A 22,600-nucleotide genomic window follows, 5' to 3' on the forward strand; every position below is an offset into this window, starting at 1 on the left:
TTGTATGTAAAGGTGCCTTCATATACGCCTCTGCACCATGAGGGTCTCCCCATGGAGGCCAAAGAGTGTTTCAGGTCCCGTGGAACTGGAGTTTCAGAAGATTGTGAACCTCCAAATAGGTGCTGAGAATTGGACCCCTGTCCTCAGCAAAAGCAGCCCGAGTCCTCTCAACCCATGAGGCATATCCCCAGCACCATAGCGAGGTTTTCAAAAAGAAAACTATGAGCCCGGTGGTGATGGTGCGTGTCTGTAATCCCAGGCCTCAGGAGAGAGATGGTGGGATCTCGAAATTCAAGGCCAGCCTGGTCTACAGAGCAAGTTTCAGGACAGCCAGGGCTATACAAAGAAACCCTGTATTGAAAAAAACAAATTTTTTTTAAAAAAAGAAAGAAAAAGAAGAAAGGGAGAAGTGTGCATTTGCTACCACTAAAATCGCAAAATACCAGGTCCTAATCCTGAAATCGATAATTAAAAGTGATAGTTCGGCTGATAAAGGTACTTCCCACCGAGCCTGATGACCCGAGTTTGGTCCCCAAGACCCCACATGTGGAAGGAAGGAGAGCATCCACTCCTCAAGTCCTAAAGCACGAATCCCTGCGTGAAGAAACCAATCGGATCAGCCCAGAAAGCCGGGCCCTGCAGAGGAACAGACGCCTCTCTAGTGTACAGGAAGGGAACTGGCTTCTTAGAAAACTGAAGGGGAGAGCTGGAGTGCATCTCAGAGGAACAAGCGTTGTGTCCCCATGACGATTATCTTTGATAACATTTCCTCTGAGGAATAGCAGAATCTGTGGTTTTTCTTTTCAAAACTTGGCTCTGGTTTTTTTCCGTTTTTTTTTTTTTTTTTTTTTTTTTTTTGGAGCTGGGGACCGAACCCATTCCTAGGCAAGCGCTCTACCACTGAGCTAAATCCCCAACCCCCCGGGGTTTTTTTGTTTGTTTGTTTGTTTTGTTTTGTTTTGTTTTTTTAATACAAAGAAAGAAGAGGGGATAGCAGCTCGTCTGATTCCAGATTCAAGGATGGAAGGGGGCTTCCCAGGAAACCCAAAGACTCGGCGGGTCCAATTGTTCACCTTTGTGACCCCAGCTCTCCTGGGATCACAAAGGTGAATGAGGAAGGCGCTCTCTGCTCCAAGAAGCAGACACTGGATGTGTACATTCATAGCAGGAAATGACCAGGGAGTGGAGGGCAGACTGTGCTGGAGACGGGGATAAAGGTGTTCGTCTAAGCAGGGATTGCTCTGGGTCCTCAGAAAAAGATGAGGTCATGCTGGGAATTCCCTCTGTAGTGGCCGGGCCCTGTTGACAGGTAGTTCTATGAATGCATGCATGTGCTTGTGTGTGTGTGTGTGTGTGTGTGTGTGTGTGTGTACACGCACATACTGTGGTACACATGTGGAGATCAGAGAACAACTTTGAGGAGCTGATTTTCTCCTTCCACCTTTAGGTGAGCTCCAGGATTGAACTCAGGTCCTGAGGCACCTTTGTCCACAGATCTATCCAGCCGGCCCTCCACTGTTCCTTTTGAGACAGGATTTTACACTGGGTAGCCCCCTGCCTCCACCCTCTGTGGTTACAGGAGCATGCCAGAATCCTCAGCTTCTCTGTGAGCACTGTTTTTCATGCTTGAAAAGCAAGCATCTCCCTGACTGGGCAAAACTAGACTCATCCAAGACTCTGATCCTGAAGGGAAAAAAAAAAAGCCAGTGTAGAGAAGGAAAAGCTAAACTAGATTAGGAAGACGTAGTCAGGTGTTGTAACAGGAATTAGGAATCAAAACGGATTCAAAAGGAAACCATTAGGTTAGACATGCCCGGGCAGTAAGGACTGAGTCATGGATTAACTAATACACACTGCTGTTCGTTTTCCCAGGCGAATCAGCCTGAGATATGGTAGTGGGTTTTCTCAGCTCATGCCGGAGTGGAGCCAGGATTCGGCTTGCGGCTCACTGTGGGAGAACCAGGATCAGACTGCGGCTCACCATGGGCAGCTGGTATATCTCGTTCCCACTGGAGGAAAGGCTGAGATGGTCAGTAGAAATACAGACGAGAAACCCAAACGTACCTATGTGAGTAAAGTGCCTGCCGCACAGACAGGAGGACCTGAGCTCAGGCCCCCAGCATGACACGGAGTAAGTGTCTGTAATCACAGCCCTCCTAGGTGGAGAAATCTCGGAAGCTCACAGGCCAGCTACCCTGACATACACAGTGGCTAGCGAGACGAAACCATCTCAAGCCGGAAGGCAAAGCCAAGACCCGAAGTTGGCCTCTGACCTCCACATACCAGAGCACACACAGGTACAGAGATTTTTTTAAGACAAGCACACACACATAGACATAGAGAAAAAAGAAAACAAATAAATATATAGCAGTGTAGAAAATCATACTTTTGAGGATAGATGGTGAAAAGAATCTTATTTTCGTCCTTTGGCACGTTTTTACATTTATGTGTACATGTGTGTGTCTGTATCCATATCTACACGTGTATGGATTTACATGTATGTGAGTGCGCGTCTGCATAGAGGCCCGAGGATACTCATCAAAGCGGGATCTTTCAGTCAAACCCAGCGCTCCCTCACAGGGCTAGGCTTGCCAGACAGCAATTTCCGGGATCCAACCCCTCTCTCCACCTTCTGAGGCTTGAATTATAGGAAGGGCTGCCACCCTCGCCCTGAGTTTCATAGAGTCTGGGGATCTAGGTCACATGGTCAGACTGACAAAGTCCAGCACATCCCTGGAGAACATAGCGCAGACCAGGGTGGAGAGCCAGGATTTGGCTTGTGGCTCACCATGGGCAGCTGGTATATCTCGTTCCCACTGGAGCTCATTAAACACTTGTAAACTAAGTAAGTGATTGAACTAGTGAATAAAGTGTCCTTTTACAGAGGCTGAGAGATGGCTCTGCAGTTAAGAGCAAGGGCTGCTCTCCCAGAGGACCTGGGTTCAATTCCCAGCCACCACCACATGGCTCACAATTGTCTGCAACTCCTGTTCCCTCACACACATACATGCAGTCAAATCACCAACATAAATAAACATAAGTTTTAAAAAAGTTTTATCTCGGGGCTGGGGATTTAGCTCAGTGGTAGAGCGCTTACCTAGGAAGCGCAAGGCCCTGGGTTCGGTCCCCAGCTCCGAAAAAAAGAACCAAAAAAAAAAAAAAAGAAAAAGAAATTAACTTGCAGAACCAGCGGGACGGCTCAGCTGTTAAAGGCACGGGCCACAAGCCTAGTGGCCCGAGTTTCATCCCAGGAACACGCAGAAAGATGGAAGGAGAGAAATGACAACACAAAGTTGCCCTCTGACCTCCACGAGTCTGCTGTGGCCACGCATGTGTCATGGATGACACACGAACACATAATGCTAAAGGGTTTTTTTTTTTTAAGATTTATTTATATATGTGAGTACACTGTAGCTGTCTTCAGACACACCAGAAGAGGGCATCAGATCCCATTACAGATGGTTGTGAGCCACCATGTGGTTGCTGGGAATTGAACTCAGGACCTCTGGAAGAGCATTCAGTGCTCTTAACCGCTGAGCCATCTCTCCAGCCCCCGGCTAAAGTTTTGTTTATTCTCTTCACATCCCAATATCCGCCGCCCTCCTCCCAGTTCCTCCCCCACACAGCTCCTCCTCCATTGTCCTGCCCCTTCTCTTCTGAGAACCGAAGACCCCTGGTTCATCTAGTAAAAGCACTCACTAGCCACACAGTCCTGGTGTTTCTCCAGAACCCATATAAGCCATATAAAAACCACATGCGCTGGCCTAGAGACAGTAGAGTAGTCCCAGAGCCTGGGGACCAGCTACCCTGCAATATTCAGCACAGCAGTAGAAACAGGAGACCCTGCTCCACAGGATGCAGGTGAGAGCCAACTCCTAAAGACTGTCCTCTAATTTCCACCCCATACTCACAAATAAATATTTTTAAACACTTATTTGTTTGTTTTATGTAAGTTCAGACACACCAGAAGAGGGCATCAGATCCCATTACAGATGGTTGTGAGCCACCCTGTGGTTGCTGGGATTTGAACTCAGGACCTCTGGAAGAGCAGTCAGTGCCCTTAACCGCTGAGCCATCTCTCCAGCCTATAAATAAATGTTTTTAAATTAATGTGCAGAGCTCTTCTTTTCCAGGCTGAACTGGGTGCCTGCTGGAGTGGCTGATGTCCACAAGGCACTGAGCTGGCCTGGCACGTACATCTGAGTGGGCTCGCCTCCCCAGTGCCCTCACAACTGGGCTCTGTCCCCAGTGCCCCCACATTCAAGAGCAAGTCTCTCTGAGCACCTAGCCTGTACAGAACAGGACTGACAGGGCTGAGGGCTATTTAACAGTCTTTTTTTTTTTTTTTTGTGGTATATAAACTATTTATTAACAGCAAAGGCCCAAAGACTCATTTCTTCTTGGACACACCCACAGTACGGCCCCTGCGGCCAGTGGTCTTGGTGTGCTGACCCCGGACACGAAGGCCCCAAAAGTGGCGCAGCCCTCTATGGGCTCGGATTTTCTTCAGCCGCTCCAGGTCCTCACGCAGCTTGTTGTCTAGACCGTTGGCCAGAACCTGGCTATACTTCCCATCCTTCACGTCCTTCTGTCTGTTCAAGAACCAGTCAGGGATCTTGTATTGTCGTGGGTTCTGCATGATGGTGATCACACGCTCCACCTCGTCCTCCGTGAGCTCCCCAGCCCTCTTGGTGAGGTCAATGTCTGCTTTCCTCAACACCACATGAGCGTATCTCCGCCCCACACCCTTAATGGCAGTGATAGCGAAGGCTATTTTCCGCCGCCCATCGATGTTGGTGTTGAGTACTCGCAGGATGTGCTGAAACTTCTCGGGGATCACTAGGGACATGGCGGCGGCACAAGCGGCGGCTTGTAGGCCTCCTGTGGAAGAGCTATTTAACAGTCTTTTTAAAATTCATTTTTATTAGTATTATTTCTGAGGCAGAGTCTGTGGAGTCCTGACTGGCTTGAAACTCTCCGTGTAAACCAGGCTGACCTCGAACTCACAAAGATCCACATGCCTCTGCTTCCAGAGGGCTTGCATGAAAGGCCTGCACTGCTGTATTTTATAATTGTTTGTTTGAGAGTGTGGGACGGATGTACACCCACAGAGAAAGTGTGAGAATGAGTCCCCCCTCCCCCGGGGTCAAACTCAGGTCCTTACGTGTGTCAGCAAGCACTTTGACTCATTAAGACATCTTCTTACCCAGTCACTTTTTTGTTTTTTGTTTTTTTGTTTCTTTTTTGTTTTGTTTTGTTTTTTTTTTTTTTTGTTCTTTTTTTTTTCCGGAGCTGGGGACGGAACCCAGGGCCTTGCGCTTCCTAGGTAAGCGCTCTACCACTGAGCTAAATCCCCAGCCCCGTTTTGTTTTGTTTTTGTTTTAGTTTTCGTTTTTTTTTTTTTTTTTTTTTTTTTTTTTTTTTTTTTGAGCTCCTTCTATATGCTAGACACCAGGGCTGGGGCTGGAGAAAATCGCCCTACTCTCTAGTCCAGACCTGGGTAGGCACTGGCCTCTCCACCTCTCCTGACTTGGATCACCCCAGGTTGAGGCAGAAAACATGGGTTCTCAGAGTCCACAGTCCAGTGGGATGATCATTTCAAACCAGTATAGCAAACGCCTTGAGGAAACCACACTCTGATCTAGAGGTCTCGTTCGGTGGTAGAGTACATGGTCCACACGTATGAAGACCTGTGTTCTATCACAAACACTGAACCGAAAGGAAAATAATAAGAGAGCAGGCGTGGTGGCCAATGCCTGTAACCCCAGCACTTGCAAGGTAGAGGCAAGAGAATTACCCCAAGTTCAAGACTAGCCTGGGCTACACGGTGAGAAAAGGCCCTATTCTCGGACTAATAAACCCACAGAGGATGTGGCAAAGCTGAGGAAAATCTAAAGATCCTGTAACATTAGTCCAGAGTCTTCAAGGGTAAGGATAAATCGGACTGAGTTTCAGACTGCGTGCTTTGGCTCTGACACTTGGCGAGCACGGTTTGAGAAGGTCGAGTGCCCCGCTCCCCCGCCCCAGCATTAGCTAACCCGGTGTGACTAGAGAGGGGGGAAAATGGAGTTGGGGTCTTGCAGCCCTTCAACGGGCTCATTATTAACCAGAAGCAGGGCCTGAAGGCACTTGAGAGCCTGAGGCGAGAGTAAGATTTGTGAATCGGCTTGTCACCAACACTGTAACAGTCCACGAGTGCTACTCCACACCAGGTCACGTGGCCTCTTGATGGCTACTATTACATTTTAAGGAGACTTGAGTATCTGAAGGAACCCAGAGCCCCCAGCCCTTGCCTAGAGGCTGAGAGAGCCCAGTGGCCAGCAGCCTAAGAGTGCTAAGTCTCCCTACCGGTTTGGGGCACGACCTATCCTCGCGCTGACACGGAGAGGGTGGTGCACGACCCCGATGACCGTCGAGGCAGCGGGACTGGCCCAGCTGGGCTCACTGCCCAGAGGCAGTGTATTAAGAAGCGGCCCCGGGACCCGGAGTGGCCCGGGGATCCGATCCAGGAGCCTGTGGCTCCTCCTCCAGCCCCCTCCGGGGCGGCTCGGAGCTCGGGGCCGGCGCCGGTTGAGCCGCAGCCCTTTCCGGGGGGCGGGCCTGGAGGCTGGGACGACACCCCAGCTCCTGCCCCGACAGGTGCGCGCAGCGCACAGGAATGCAGCCCGCCTGACTCACCAGCGCCTCCTTCCTACCTGCGCCGCCCGTCCATAAAGCACTGCTGGCTCCCGCCCGCCGCCGCCCGACAAGCTGTCCGGCCGGGCTCGCCCGCGCACTCAGCTCGACCCAACGCAGCCCAAGTCCGAGGTAGTCCCACTCAGGTAGGTGCAGCTCCCACTGCATATCCGAGGGCACGCCGCCTGTCCCGGTGCCCCGGGACGACAGGACTGGAGAGGAAAGTAAATACCCACTCCCGCCCGGGGCTTTTGTTTCCCGTCCCTTCCCTGAAGATTGGCAGGCCCTGGCTCCCTCTGCCCATGCTGCCAGGGCAGGTGCCAAGCCTGCCAGGATGTGGGAAGGGGACAGCTGAGAGGAGGGTGGTTGGGATCTAGGGGAAGGGACGGTGGCCAACAGATGCCCCTGCTGGAAGAGGACGTTGGGTAGGTGGGTAAAAGAAGTGGGTAGAGGCTGGGGGCTCACTGTCCCCTGGGTGTGTGCCTCTCCTCGGCATCTGAAGACAGTAGAGGAACAACTGTCTTGCAGCAAGCCCCCCTTCCTGTTTGGCTTGACAGGACCTGCTGTGTGGTGACGTGGTGACCCTGTGCACACTGCACATGGGGAGTCCCTGATTTTCCTCTTGGCTGGCTCGCAGCTCTCTTCCCAAAGTCTGCTCCAGGCACCTTTTCCCGGGAGCTTTCAGAATCTCACCCAGCAGCCCTGTGAGCACTTGCCCTGGCCATACACTGCTCCACACGATCCTTGGAGTAGCCTTCTGGCTGTCACTGTGGCCCGGGACTCCAGGTGGCTCCTAAGGGTAGACCTGTTCCTTCTTCTCGACAGACTGGCCACACCCTGAACATAGGTTCAACCCAGGCGGGACATTTGTTTCTGTCCTCATCAGGACTAAAAGTGAAAAAGCCTCCTGGGGGCTAGGGAGAGAACAGAGAGCAGAAAATGAGTGTCTAGGCCCTTAACCCTGATTTGCAACTGCTGGCAGGGTAGGGACGGGGCTGTTATAGTTCAAGAACTGCTGTCCTGTCTCTTGGCTCAGCCTGCCATGGCCCACACTCTGATGGGATCCTCAATCCTAACCTTTATGTGAAATCTCGTTGTTTTTATAATAGGCTGCTAGTTTTAGAACTTTTAAAATACAAGTTGGGTCAAAGCAAACACTTGAGTGTCTGCCCAGGCCCTTAATTGGCCTTATATAGACGGTGTGTGTGTGTGTGTGTGTGTGTGTGTGTGTGTGTGTCCCTAAATCCCAATGCTGACTGCTGGATGGGAAGGCTCTACAATCCCTGTGTCTCATCTGTTCTAAAGCATACGCAGGCAAGACTCTCCCACCAGAGGGCTGTGCAGAATCCTCGGTAATCCTTTAGTGATGTGCTAAGTGTGTGTTGCTGTCCTGTCCGTTTGTGACAGTTCTAAATGCTGGGCCTGTAAAAAGAACTGGGTTTGTCCCTCTGGTGCCCACACCTGCCTAGGTAATCGAGCCCCACGGGAGGCCAAATCTACAGCTTGCATTATGTAGCATGTGGGTGTGGTGCCTACGCCCAAGGCTGCAAGAAACTCACTTCTCCTAGGAGTCACGCCTCTGCTGATTCAGGGCTCCCCTCTAGCCACTACCCTGTTAGGTTGGCTTCTCCAGGTTGGCTCTGGCTGTGGATATGCAGGGACTGATATCCGCCTCCTTGGGGACCATGCCTTAGATGCAGGGGACAGTGTCTGCCTACTTTCCCCCCCCCCCCCGAGCAGAAGGTCTCAGCCTTACAGACACTGGGACTGTCCCTGCCCTATGTGGGGGTGCTAAGAAAGGATTCAAGGTGGAGGGACAGTGGATGTGGCCTTGTCTGAGCCCCTGGAAGTTCTGGCCCTAGACAAAAAGGTGTGGCCCTGGCCTTTGCCCTCCTCAGTGCAGGCCTGGCTAGCTTTGGAGCAAGCTCTTTCCTGACAAGGCTTTGGGCTGCCCATCTTTTCAAAGTCATGGAAAGTTTCTGGTGCTCTGAGGTGGTTTAACGGTGCTCTAATGGCCACCATTGTGTGATAGTGGGCAACAGGGGCTTCTAAACTAACCCTGGGCCTTGCTCAGGTGTCCTGGATCTCTGGGGTAGTTGGCTAGGAAGTGTTTAGAAGCCACACTGATGAGGCAGCAGTGCAGTACACAGACAGCAGCCACACCCAAGCCAGCACCTCTCCTCTTGGTCCCACCACTTGCACAAAGAACAAGGCAACTGGTACAGAGTGGGCAGTGGGTACAGTCAGTGCCCCTGTGAGGATGCCTACTGCTTAGGGACCATATCTCCACCCACTGGGAACTGACAGGCAAAGACATAATAAAAGCCCAACCTGCCTTTGCTGAGACCAGCTCCAAGAGACCTGGTACTGGATCATCCTCAGAGCCCAGAGTTCACAAATGCCAGAGAGCTCTTCCTCAGACAGGACAAAGGTATCAGGGCACGTGGTCACTACGGGGATGGTAAGAAAGAGGCAGTGGAGAAGACAGGTATAAAACTCCTCGATTCTGCCATTGACAAGCAGAGTACCCCCCCCCCCAGCGGCCACCTTACCCATGGCAGCCGCCATCTCTTCCGCGTCCCAAGCCATGGGGTTACAGGTATGATCCACCATGTGTGTGCATCTTGAGCCTCCAGCTCCACACTTACACAGGAGTTGTCTCACCCGACCCGTGGAGCTCTGAGGGGAGCTCATGCTTCACACCAGTGCCGTGGAGACATCATGTGCCCACTGTGGTTTTGCAGGAGGAGGAAGAGGAGGATGGCAGGGCTATGTTCCAGCCCGTGGGTGAAGCTGCTACTGGCAGTAGTGCTGAGTGCCGGTCTCCCTGGAAACATGGGTGAGTCGGGACATCCCTGTAGCTCAACTCTAGGCAGCATCAATCAGTCCATCTGTCAGTCAACAGACAGCTGTACATCTCTCAGGCTGGAGAACCTGGGGATCCACGCCCTTCACCTCTGGTAGCTGTAGGCCCTGCTAGTGTCCTGGGGTAGAAAGGAAAGAGACTACTTAGGGAGGTGAGCGGCCCACTTATAGGCAGAGCTGAGACCTCAATGGTGGAGCTAAGGGTGTTGGAGGAACCTCCAGGGAGACTACCGACACATCAGCTATGCTCTTGAGTGTTCCTGGTTGGAAAATGGCTCCTACCGATGACGTTCTCCTCCCAGGTGAGGTCATATTCATTACTTGTGGAGGACTATGGTGGGAACATTTACACCCTAGAAACAGACAATCACAGGAAGTCAGGGCTTCCCTTCCTTCTTCAAAACCATTACTAAACCCTGACCAGGGTGCCGTAGACTAGAGTTCAAGAGAGCCCTTACTGTGTGCTCTGATGCAGCTACTAGGGCCTCATTGTGATTCTAACAAACTAGAATGAAGGGAACCCCCAATAACATCTGTGGAAACTTGAGGTCAGAAGGTGTCTGACAACCTACTGTGTGCTCAGCCTTAGGTACAAACAAGGTTCCTGTGATAAACAAGACAGCGCCCCTTCACTAGAGGAAGGCCAGGGAACAGACCAGTCCCCTGGCAGCAATCTCAGAGGCACGAGCCATAATGAGGACAGACTGACAGGGAGGGAATGGTGGAGTGGCTTGTCACAGGAATGACAGCCACACTGAACAGATGGGAGCTTCTGTAGATTACAGCCAACCTTTCGACATTGAGACATGAAAGTTCATGCCTGAGAACTATGCCATCAAGTTACCGAAAAATAAAAATAAAACGTTCTCATGTTTTCACTGAGTCTGCTATAGTGCACTGGTCTGCATTGATAGTTATGCTGGGCCATGGGAGCCCTTGGTCTCCAGGCTGGACTCACCTGGAAAGGAAGAAGTGGCGAGGGTGGTTCATCCAGCAAAGCCTTCACTTTTGTTTTGCAATTTCCATCCTCCCAACTTAAAGAGAAGGTCCCAGGTTTGGGACCTGATCGCTCCTAGCTGCGCTACATGGAGTAGACAGACCAGGTTCTCCTCTCTACGTTTGGGGGGAGAGAAGTCACACCTCTCTCTGGTGAGGGTGCAGTTGGCAAGGTTGAGGCCTCATTCGTGTGCCCTCTGCTCGCCAGCCAACCGCTGTAAGAAGGCTCAGGTGAAGAGCTGTACGGAGTGCATCCGAGTGGACAAGAGCTGTGCCTACTGCACAGACGAGGTGAGCTACTGCCCACTAGGCTTTCTGGGCCAGCCTGAGCTACCATCCACCGCCCCTTTGCCCCACCTCTGGCTCTGGCCATCTTGACTCTTGCCATCCCATCAGCCTAGCGTCAGGTTAGCCAGGGGTGTGAGAAGCGGTGAGGGGTGGGAGTAACAGAAGGAAATAAACCAGGAGTGGGGTAGCCCAGGGTTGGCTGCCACCTGCCCTGAACCCATCTGCTTCTGGTCAGCTGTTCAAGGAGCGACGCTGCAACACCCAGGCGGAGCTTCTGGCTGCAGGCTGCCGGGGAGAGAGCGTGTTGGTCATGGAGAGCAGCCTTGAGATCACAGAGGTGCCTGCAGTGGGGCGGAAGGGTGGGCTCTCGATGCATGACCATGGCAGGCCCGGGGTGCCCCTTTCAGGTCTCCGGAGCGAGCTCCTAATAAACTGCTCCACTCCCCTGGACACAGAACATCCAGATTGACACCAGCCTGCACCGCAGCCAGGTATCTCCCCAAGGCCTGCAAGTGCGGCTGCGGCCGGGTGAGGAGCGCAACTTTGTGTTCAAGGTGTTTGAGCCCCTGGAGAGCCCCGTGGATCTGTATATCCTCATGGACTTTTCCAACTCCATGTCTGATGATCTGGACAACCTCAAGCAGATGGGGCAGAACCTGGGTACGGCTGCAGTACGGAAAAGACGGGAGGGTAGAGGCGGGGCTCACCCAGCTGGCTCAGGTGCATCGTCCACGCACGACACGGGACAGCTGCACACACCCCTTGTAGAAATGTGAAGCATCTGAGCCCCCGACACAATACACCTCAAAGAGCCTCTATTCACAGAGGGAGATTCTGGCCAGAGCCTGCTCACTATTTGAGATTTCACAGGAGGTCCAAGAACGTCAAGCAACGAGCCATCCGGCCCTGACAAGGAGGAAACCCCGTGCCACAAGGCTATAGCTAGATCCGTTCTGTGAACTAAACTAAGTCAGCTGCCCCACTATTTCTAAATGCATAATTCTAAGTCTCCTCCAGTCCTATTCTCCCCACGTGTACACCTGAACAAGGGCTAGAGAGATGGCGCCAGTTAAGAGTAACGGCTGGGGGGTTGGGGATTTAGCTCAGTGGTAGAGCGCTTGCCTAGGAAGCGCAAGGCCCTGGGTTCGGTCCCCAGCTCCGAAAAAAAAAAAAAAAAAAAAGAGTAACGGCTGCCCTTCCAGAAGATCTGGGTTCAATTCCCAGCACCCAATGGGCAGCTCTGTAACTCCAGTTCCGGGAGGTGTGGTCCCTCTTTGGGCCTCTGTGAACACCAGGCACCCTCATGGTACACAGTCATATATGCTGGCAAGATACCCATACACATAAAATGAAATAAAACAAAAGGAAAAAGAGCTAAGAGTGCATGAGCGGATGTGCAGCCCTCGGTGTTTACAAGAGGTCGCTTTTGCTAGCTTCCTCCTTCCTGAGCCAGCATAGAGTCCCCTGTGGGGATGCTGGGACTCAACTCTCCTTTCCTCCTGATGCCCAGCCAAGATCCTGCGCCAGCTCACCAGTGACTACACTATTGGATTCGGAAAGTTTGTGGACAAAGTCAGTGTCCCTCAGACGGACATGAGGCCCGAGAAGTGAGTGTCTAAGTGGGTGTGGGCGGGCAGGGGTCCTGGCCATGTGCTCTGTGTCCTCTCATCCGGGCTCATAGAGTTCGCCTCTGACTGGGATGAGTCATGCGCACTGGAGCACGTGGGACCTGATCCTTTTCTGACACTGGCTGTTTCCACCTCTGCGCAGGCTGAAGGAGCCGTGGCCCAACAGCGACCCCCCATTCTCCTTCAAGAATGTTATCAGCTTAACAGAGAATGTGGAGGAATTCTGGGACAAACTGCAAGGAGAACGCATCTCAGGCAACCTGGACGCTCCTGAAGGAGGCTTCGACGCCATCCTGCAGACAGCCGTGTGCACAGTGAGTGCCCAGGCACCACCCTGCCAGCCTAGGCCAGGGCTGCAGGGGAAGGACACGAACTGTTGCTGGCCTGTTCCACTACTGTTAAGCTCAGAATCCCTTAAGGGGGTCCCCAGAGCCTTGGACCCCATTCCTTAAGATCATCAGATCCATCAGCCCCTAATTCTAATCCTAGTTTTGACATGCTGGGAATCCAGCTTCGTGCCTGCATTGTCACAACCAGTGTTTATATCGGCCAGCGAGGCAGACATGGGTCTAGTAGTCCTTGAATATTCAAGGCCCTGACACTGACCTACCCAACTGTCTCTCAGTCTACAGGCTGCCCAGTTTCCAACTGTGCTGGTAGCTATTTTTTTTAAAATTTATTTATCTATTATATATGAGTACACTGTAACTGTCCTCAGACACACCAGAAGAGGGCATCAGATCCCATTACAGATGGTTGTGAGCCACCATGTGGTTGCTGGGATTTGAACTCAGGACCTCTGGAAGAGCAGTCTGTGCTCTTAACCACTGAGCCATCTCTCCAGCCCTATTTATTTATTTATTTATTTATTTATTTATTTATTTATTTATTTATTTTTGTATTTATGTGTGTGTTAGAGGTCAGGGGATAACTTGTGGATGTCAGTTCTTTTCTTCCCCCATGCCTGGGGGGTCTAACTCAGATTATCAGGCATGAAGACAAGGACCATTGTCTGCCGAGCCGAATCTCTGGCCCAGGACTGGCAGTTAAAATGGCCACTTCTTTTTATGCCCACACCAATTTGTTTTCATTTTGAAAATTATCTATCTATAACTGCAGATAAAATAGAAAACAAAGAATGAAAATTGCCTGTAATTCCAAAAACAACAAATAGCCATCCCTTTGATAGCCTGCCGACATATTTTGTTCTTTTTCCTACATTTTATATAGTGGAATTGTTTTTCCTATAGTTCTGAAACTTCACACACGCACACACACACACCCCCCGCCTATTTTTTCCTTCACTCGATGCTGTCGCAAGCACTTCTGTGTAATGCACAGTTTTTGAAATCACTCTCTATAAAGCCAGGCGGGGAGATACAGATACACATCCAAAATCCCAGCACTTGGGGAGTGGATGTAGGGGGAACAGGGGTCTAAGAGCATCCTCAGCCACACACAGAGTTCAAGGCCAGCATGGGCTCCATGAGACCCTGTCTAAAAGACAAACCAGGCTGCAGGTTGGGGGGCTATGCCTTTAATCTCAGCACTTGGCAGGCAGAGGCACAGGGATCTCTGAGTTCAAGGCCAGGCTGGTGTGCAAGGTGAGTTTACAGAGACGTCAGGAGCTGCGTACTGAGCTTCTGTCTCAATAAACAAAGCAAGCAAACAAACAAACAAACGAATAAAGCACAACAGTGTGCAGGAGAGACGGTTCGGCAGTCAGGAGAACTGACTGCTCTTCCAGAGGACCCAGGTTCAATTCCAGCACCCACACGCCGGTGGCTTAAACCATCTTTAGCTCCAGTTCCAGGGAATCTGGCCCACTCTTCTGGTTTCTGCAGACACCATGCATACATGGGTACAGACAGACAGACATTCAGGCAAACATCCAAAATTATGAAATAAAATATATAGACCAACCTGGTCTATCTAATGAGTTCTAGGACAGCTAGGGACCTTGTCTCAAGATAAATAAATAAAAATAAGATAGATGTATAAAATCACTGGCTAGAGAAATTGGTCAACATTTATGAGCACGTGCTGCGCTTCCAGAGGACCAAAGTTTGATTCCTAGCATCTACATCAGACAGCTCGCAACTGGGGGGCGGGGGGGACGACCTGACACCCTCTTTTGGCCTCCTCGGACATCTATACACATGAGGCATACAAAAACACAAGTGTATACATAAACAAATAAAACATATTTAAAAAAATCACCCCAAGCCAGGTGTGGTGGCACATGACTTTAATCCCAGCTTTTGAGAGGCAGAGGTAGGAGGATCTCTGTGAGTTCAACCCCAACCTGGTCTATATAATGAGTTCTAGGACAGCTAGGGCTACATAGAGAGACCCTGTCTCAAAATAAATAAATAAAAATAAAACAAACAAACAAAGTCCTCCCAAACAGTGCCAGATGTGGTCTGTGCCAACAACCCCAGCATTCAAGAGGCTAAGGCAGAAAGATCTCAAATCAGCCTAGATTACGGGGCAAGGCCCTATCTTAAAAACAAAGACACCCAATGTAATTTTCAAATTATTTGCTGTCTTAGCCAGTGTTCTATTGCTGTGAAGAGACACTATGATCATAGCAACTCTTTTGTTTTTTAAGATTTATTTTATTATATATAAGTGCACTGTCGCTGTCTTCAGACACACCAGAAGAGAGCATCAGATCCCATTACAGATGGTTGTGAGCCACCATGTGGTTGCTGGGATTTGAACTCAGGACCTCTGGAAGAGCAGTCAATGCTCTTAACCGCTGAGCCATCTCTCCAGCCTGATCATAGCAACTCTTATAAAATAAAGCATTTCGTTGGGGCTGGCTTACAGTTTCAGAGGTTTAGTCCAGCATCATGGCGGGAAGCATGGTGGCATGCAGGGAAACATGGTTTTTCGTCCACATCCACAGGCAGCAGGAAGAGACACTAGGCTAGGAATAAGCTTCTGAAACCCCAAAGCCTCCAACAAGCCACGCCTCCTAATCCCTCTCAAGTAGTGCCACTCCCCATGACCAAGCATTTGAATGTATGAGCCTGTGGTGGGGGGGGGGCTGTCCTGTGGAAACCACCATAACCACTCCATCTCTTTCAACCTGCGCATTTACTTAACATGGTGCTGTGAACATTTTCCTCTGCTTCTAAACTATCCTTACAGTGCGACTGAGGGCTTGGACTCTCTCGTGATGCCCATGCTGGGCACACATTCTGCCATGGTGCCCGTGCTGGGCACACTCTGCACATCATCTCTTCCCGGTCTTCTCTGTCATTCGCATGCTGTGTGATAGCACGTGCTGTTAATCCTGTGGCTTCAGTCCAGCCCCCTTGGGAGTACTGTTTCCCTTTTCCTACATCATGAAAGGATTCCAGTCCTCAGCAAGCAGCCTGCTTAGTGGGCCTGCCCTCCTTGCCTTGCAGAGGGACATTGGCTGGAGAGCGGACAGCACCCACCTGCTGGTGTTCTCCACCGAGTCTGCCTTCCACTATGAGGCTGATGGTGCCAACGTGCTGGCCGGCATCATGAACCGCAATGATGAGAAGTGCCACCTGGATGCCACAGGCGCCTACACCCAGTATAAGACCCAGGACTACCCATCTGTGCCCACACTGGTTCGCCTGCTTGCCAAACACAACATTATCCCCATCTTTGCCGTCACCAACTACTCTTACAGTTACTATGAGGTATGAGGCCCAGGTCCCCTGCCCAGTGCAGGGGGGTGGAAAATGGAACCTCTCAACACCTTCTTCCCTCTTCACCCTCCCCAAAACCTCTGGGTCCCTAGGAGTGGGCTCTCATGGGAAGTTCTCTTGCCCATCCCCTGAACTCTCCAGCAGATGAGGGAGTATGTGTCTGCCTTTACCATGCGGCACAGTAGATGCATCTAAAGATAGCTACCTAGTAAGATAGTATCTACGGCAGATACAAAGTGAAGGAGCTTAACCCAGGGCCTGTGTCTTCTCTTGCAGAAGCTCCATAAATATTTCCCTGTCTCCTCTCTGGGAGTCCTGCAGGAAGATTCATCCAACATCGTGGAGCTGCTGGAGGAGGCTTTCTATGTGAGGAGCAGAGTGGACTGCAGAGGCTGAACCCCTCTGGGACAGGGAGGGAGGAAGGAGTGGGCGAGCGGTTGAAGGATGAGTCTGGGATAGGCCAGTGAAGCGAGTCTCTGGCTGTCCCTGGAGCCTGAGAGTCTACTTGGCAATGGCCCAGGCTCCCACAGGGCCTGCCACTAAGCTTGCATGCCCACCCCCATCTGCCTTCTATTCCAGTCAGGTGAAGAACAGCCAGGTTAGGCCAAGGTGACTGGGCCCAGGCCCCACACAGATCACTGATCATTTCTTCTCCTCCAGCGAATTCGCTCCAACCTGGACATCCGGGCTCTGGACAGCCCGAGAGGCCTGAGGACAGAGGTCACCTCTGATACCCTCCAGAAGACAGAGACTGGGTCCTTTCACATCAAGCGGGGGGAAGTGGTATGTTTCTGTGGACACGAGAATAGGAGGTTCCTGAAGGAGTGAACCTTCTAACAAGGGACACACGTGGGCCCTGGGGTTCTGTTCTTCTGGCACCGATCTCTTGGATGAGCCCGGCACATCCCTCTGCTTGTACGAATCCCTGTGCACGCACTGGGACTGAGTAAGGGTGTGCAACTCTGAAGGTTGCTGAGCCGAGCGAGCCGGCTAATTTGGCAGAGCCACTGTCGGCCTCGGCTCACACTGGGATCCCCACAGGGCACATACAATGTGCATCTTCGGGCAGTGGAGGACATAGATGGGACACACGTGTGCCAGATGGCCAAAGAAGACCAAAGAGGTAACATCCACCTGAAACCCTCCTTCTCCGATGGCCTCCGGATGGACGCGAGCGTCATCTGTGACGTGTGCGCCTGCGAGCTGGTAAGAGTCAGCCCTGCTGTGGGTGAGGGAGCGAGGAGCTGATCCCCCTCACTAGGACCCTGGGTAAAAGACATGGAACCTCCTCCGGTGGACACACATCCCTGGAGGGCTGTCCCAAGTCACAGAGAGCAGCAGAAATACGCAGTGGCAAAGCTGGGCATAGAAGAAACACTTGTAACCAAGCGTCTAGGGAGACTGGAAGAAGAGAACCTTGAGGCCAATTTGGGCTAAAATTCCCAGTCAGGCAATGGAGGTGCAGAGGCAGGCAGATCTCTGAGTTCAAGGCCAGCCCGGTCTGCAGAACAGCCAGGGCAACACAGCTAGACCTTGTCTTGGAAGAAATAAAAACAAAACAAACAAAAACAGGGAGAGAGAGAGAGATTGAGAGAGAGAGAGAAAGAGAGAAAAGTTAGTTCCAGACCAGCCTCAGCTGCAAAATGAGACCTTGTCCCCTAGCCACCAAATGTGCCCAGTGGCTCTGTCCCTTCCTTCTATGCATGTACACGCCACAATCTTGTTCCAGCAAAAGGAAGTTCAGTCAGCTCGCTGTCACTACAGAGGAGACTTCATGTGTGGACACTGTGTGTGCAACGAGGGCTGGTGAGTGGGGGAAGGGAGCCTACCCTGACACGTTCAGCCTCAGGGCAGTCCTTGTATGTCATGTCCTCAAAAGGGCTGAAGGAGGGGTACACTCAGTTGTTGGGCGAACCAGTTTAACACTGTTTGGGATGGTCCTTACTGAGCTGCGGCTTGCTTAGTCTGTTTGGGGCTTGTTTGATTTCGTTTGGTTGATTGAATGGTGGTTTTTGTTGAGTCTTACTGTGTAGGGCAGACTGGCCTCAAACTCAAAATCCTGTTGTAGACCTGCCAGTCCTGAGAGTCTGTGCTACCAGGTCTGTCTCTGATCTCCAACTCTTCTTTTTCTTCCTCCTCCTCTTCCTCCTCCTCTTCAATTACAATGGTGCAAAAATGGCCGACAGTAGACTAGGCTGGGCTAAGCTGTTACTGGCTTAGGTGCTGGAAATGTGATTCAATTTACAATGGGTTTGTAGAGCAGAATCCCATCATAAACTGAAGCACATCCACACAGGGACACATTTCTGGGTGTCTCTCTGCTCAGACAGACAAGATGGCTGTCAGAGGCGGGTCTGGATGCTGAGAGCAAGTCTGACTTGCTTTGCTTTTCCTTTTTTAAATATTTATTTATTTATTTATTTATTTATTTATTTTTATGTATGTGAGTACACTGTGGCTGTCTTCAGACACACCAGAAGAGGATCCCCATTACAGATGGTTGTGAGCCACCATTTGGTTGCTGGGAATCGAACTTGGGACCTCCAGAAGAGCAGTCAGTGCTCTTAACACTGATCCATCTCTCCAGCCCCTGACTTGCTCTTCAGCTTCAGATCTTTTCTACCACACGCACACAGACCACCTAATCTGAAATGAGCTTTGTAGCAGATATGATGATGGCCCACCTCCCAACACTCGGGAGGCAGAAGCAGATGGATGTCTGAGACTTTGAGGCTGGTCTGGGGTGTGTGTGTGTGTGTGTGTGTGTGTGTGTGTGTGTGTGTGTGTGTGTGTGTATCAAGTTCCAGGCCAGCTAGGCCTGTGCAATGAGACCCTGTCTCAGAAAGAAAAGAAATTAGCTTGCAGGCCGGTGTTTAAAGGGTGTTTAAAGCTTCGAGACACTTGCTGGCTGCAGTACTTCACATACAGACGACTTGGTGACTTGGGGAGCTGAGGCAAGAGGATTTCCCAAGCCCAGTAGCATGCATCCTGGACACAGTAATGAAACCTTAAATAAGCAGCAAATCCTCCCTATCCAGGCGCAGTGACGCCTACTCCTGCTCCCAGTACTGGGGAGGCAGAGAGAGGATCTGGACAAAACCAGCCTAGTCCTCGTGAGTTCCAAGTCAGCCAGTGCCTCCTGTTTCACACACAACAAAAAACAAAGACAAGCAAAATCGCCCCGAGACACTGAGCAAGTCTGTCGTGACTCCAGACAGATGAGCATTGAAGAGGGACAATTAGTGAGCAGGGACCCTGAGGTTTGGGTCCCAGCTGAGCCACTGCTGTCTGCATGACATGGACTTACCTCCACCCTTGTGGAGCCTCAGTTTTGTGGTCTGTAAAATGGGAGCATAAAAGTCCAAGGCTTACTCCCAAGCTGTGCAGTAGTGACCAGTTCCTCCCTCAGGAGTGGCAAAACCTGCAATTGCTCCACGGGTTCCCTGAGTGACACGCAGCCCTGCCTGCGTGAGGGTGAGGACAAACCATGCTCGGGCCATGGCGAGTGCCAGTGCGGACGTTGTGTGTGCTACGGTGAAGGCCGCTACGAGGGTCACTTCTGCGAGTATGACAACTTCCAGTGTCCCCGCACCTCTGGATTCCTTTGCAATGGTGAGCTCAGTCCTGTGGGCAGGGAGGGTACTTGGTAGAGGCAGAACACCTCCTCCAGTCCCACCCCTGTTAGGGTTCAGCCAGAGCCTGTGCCTCCCTTCCCTCATCTGCAGTGTCTGTGACCAAGGTCCCTGACAGCCAAGAAAGCACTCTTCCTTCCCTGGGGCTGCCTCTGGCAACTCAGATTCCCCACTCCATCTCAAGATGGAGGCAATCCGGTTCAACCCCCAAAGGTTGACAGGAACATGGCAGAACAATCTTTCTTCTCCAATGATGCAAAACTTCCAGTGGCAGCCACAAGTTTATGTCTCCTTCATGTTTCCGAGGGGCCTAGCTCGGGGTCACGCCAGGGCAGTGGGTGCATAGTTGTAAGCGCTGAGATTGCGCAGGCCCGGGCTGACAGGTGGCGCATCCGAGGCAAGGGTGAGAAGAGTGAGTGAAAACCCAACCATTAGACATTTATTAAACTCCACTGTGCACTGGTCACCAGAGAGCATGCTCTTGCTTTTCTATACCTTTATGTGTCCTGTTTTGGTGTTTTTTGTTTTTTTTTAACTTTTACCACCCTTTGTGTGTCTGTGAAAGCGTGCGCGTGTGTCATGGTATATAGATGGAAATCAGAGGACAGTCTGCAGGAGCCAGTTCTCTCCGCCATATTGGCCCTAGAGATTGACTCCTCTAGTCAGGCTTCTCAGGTTTGATCCCCTGAGTTGACCCTTCCTTCCCCTGTGTCTTTTGTCTACTGTTTCTTCTCTACGGCTCTCCATCCCAGAGTGTGGTAGAGAAACGAAAGGGTAAGGTAGGTAGGTGTATCTGGAGCAGGGCAGATGGTTAGTAGAGGCGGAGGTGTGAGTGAGGAAAGCAGGAAGATATTTGGGGGATGTAGTGGAGCCAGTGTACAAGCAGCTTGGGTTGGGGGGCAGCTCCTTAAGGAGCCTCACTTAGGCTACACTGACTTGTGACGCCTAAGCATGCATTGGTAGGTTCTCCTAGATACTTTGTCACAGTTTCCTGGCTTTAGGAGACATTGTTGGTTGACTGGAGGCAGGACCAAGCACACAGCGCTACAGGTGTGTGAGTTCTGGAGACTGAATGCAGACCCCACAAGCACCTCCCTCTGCAGTTTGATTTCTTACTTATTTTTATCTGTACCTTTTTCCAGTCTATTGTCCCATTACAGATCCTTGAAGAAGGCAGAACAGAGGGGAGAAGATTCAAGAAAATTGAGGGGGGGGGGGTTGGGGATTTAGCTCAGCGGTAGAGCGCTTGCCTAGCAAGAGCAAGGCCCTGGGTTCGGTCCCCAGCTCCGAAAAAAAAGAAAAAAGAGAAAAAAAATTGAGGGGCAGCTTCTACCACAGGAGCTCTCAGAGGCCCACCGTAATGGGTGGCCATCTTGAATGGCATACCTGAATGTGGTTCTACTCTTCCTTCCTTCCTCTCTTTGCAGACCGGGGACGCTGCTCCATGGGAGAGTGTGTGTGTGAGCCTGGTTGGACCGGCCGCAGCTGTGACTGTCCCCTCAGCAATGCCACCTGTATCGATAGCAATGGGGTAGGCTTGGGCACTGGGGAAGTGGTGTGAGCACTGGAGGGGGCAGGGAAGGATGGGGCTCTGCTGGCTCACTGCCAACTCCCCCTGCCCCAGGGCATCTGCAATGGACTAGGCTTCTGTGAGTGTGGCCGTTGTCACTGCAACCAGCGGTCTTCGCTCTACACGGACACCACCTGTGAGATCAACTACTCGGCGGTAAGGCAAGGGTTCCTGGGTTGTGGGCATGAGAACCCCAGAGGCTGGGAAGGAGAAGCTGGCTGGGGGCACTAGGGAAAGGGAGTTGGGTTCAAACAGCATGGTGTCTATTCTCCTCTCCTCTCCCCAGATACGCCTGGGCCTCTGTGAGGACCTCCGCTCCTGTGTACAGTGCCAGGCCTGGGGCACTGGGGAGAAGAAAGGGCGCACGTGTGAGGAATGCAACTTTAAGGTCAAGATGGTAGACGAGCTTAAGAAAGGTAGGGTGTCAGCATGTAGCCCTACAGCTTTACTTCCAGCACATGGGAGACAGCAGCAGGTGGACCTCTGTCTACTCAATGAGTCCCAATATGGCAGGAAGAACCCAGCAGGGAGGAGGGAGGGGTCACTCTCTGGGGAAAAGGCTTGAGCTCCGGTTTGAGGTCATGCGTCCCCGACTGGGTTTGTGAATGGAGCTGTGAGAGGCTTCAGGATCCACGGGGAACCTGAGCCTAGTGCGGGTACAAAGTCAGAGCAAGAGGCGCAGAGGCCTGGCGGTGAGCACGCAGCCCAGAGGGAACCGAGAGTCCCGAGAGTCCGTGTAACTGGGAGTGAGGGGTCAGATGAGTGGGCCCGCGGCACAGTTGCGGGGCCCAGGTGGGGCATGTTGTGGGATGGTGGGATATTATTTGTCTCCTCCTACGTCAGCTCTCCTGGCTGGACACCATACTCATGATGGCACGCAGTGCAGGGAAGTCGGGGAGATGAACTTTCAGACTAGGGTATTAGTAGTGGCATCCCTCGGCCGGGGCAGTCGCCTTCATCCTGGTGACGACTCTAGTCAGGGGACTTACGCTCTTCCCCAAACCTCAGGGTAGACCACGGAGGAGGTAATACTTCTCCTGGTCCTGGGGTGCCCCAATGGAGGGCTGGGGTCAGGGTACCATGCTAACAGTCTATGGGTCCAGCGGAAGAGGTGGTGGAGTACTGCTCCTTCCGGGACGAGGATGACGACTGCACTTACAGCTACACCGTGGAGGGCGACGGCAGCCCTGGGCCCAACAGCACCGTCCTGGTCCACAAGAAGAAAGGTGAGCTGGCAGATGGGTGCGCGCAGCCTGT

The 22,600-nt window shown here is 51.7% G+C and overlaps 1 protein-coding gene and 1 pseudogene across 4 annotated transcripts in view; one reads left to right on the plus strand and one right to left on the minus strand.

The window, feature by feature from the left end:
- Rps18l1 (ribosomal protein S18-like 1) lies at positions 4,351-4,892 on the minus strand (annotated as a pseudogene).
- The window catches only part of Itgb4 (integrin subunit beta 4), a 36,222-nt gene continuing 20,114 nt past the window's right edge, over positions 6,493-22,600 (plus strand). For 3 of the 4 annotated variants that reach the window (XM_087570019.1, XM_087570020.1, XM_087570021.1), the window contains exons 1-17: positions 6,495-6,821; positions 9,420-9,514; positions 10,745-10,827; positions 11,060-11,161; positions 11,280-11,484; positions 12,335-12,431; positions 12,595-12,766; positions 15,869-16,132; positions 16,418-16,507; positions 16,802-16,924; positions 17,183-17,347; positions 17,871-17,947; positions 19,551-19,753; positions 21,201-21,304; positions 21,398-21,499; positions 21,630-21,759; positions 22,447-22,569. In XM_087570019.1, coding sequence (XP_087426145.1) covers positions 9,436-9,514; positions 10,745-10,827; positions 11,060-11,161; positions 11,280-11,484; positions 12,335-12,431; positions 12,595-12,766; positions 15,869-16,132; positions 16,418-16,507; positions 16,802-16,924; positions 17,183-17,347; positions 17,871-17,947; positions 19,551-19,753; positions 21,201-21,304; positions 21,398-21,499; positions 21,630-21,759; positions 22,447-22,569 — 2,119 coding nt within the window. In that variant the 5' untranslated portion in view covers positions 6,495-6,821; positions 9,420-9,435. 4 annotated transcript variants of the gene reach the window in all.

The sequence above is a fragment of the Rattus norvegicus genome, chromosome 10 (assembly GCF_021556685.1).
Source record: "Rattus norvegicus strain SHRSP/BbbUtx chromosome 10, alternate assembly SHRSP_T2T, whole genome shotgun sequence".
Taxonomy (NCBI): Eukaryota; Metazoa; Chordata; class Mammalia; order Rodentia; family Muridae; genus Rattus; species Rattus norvegicus.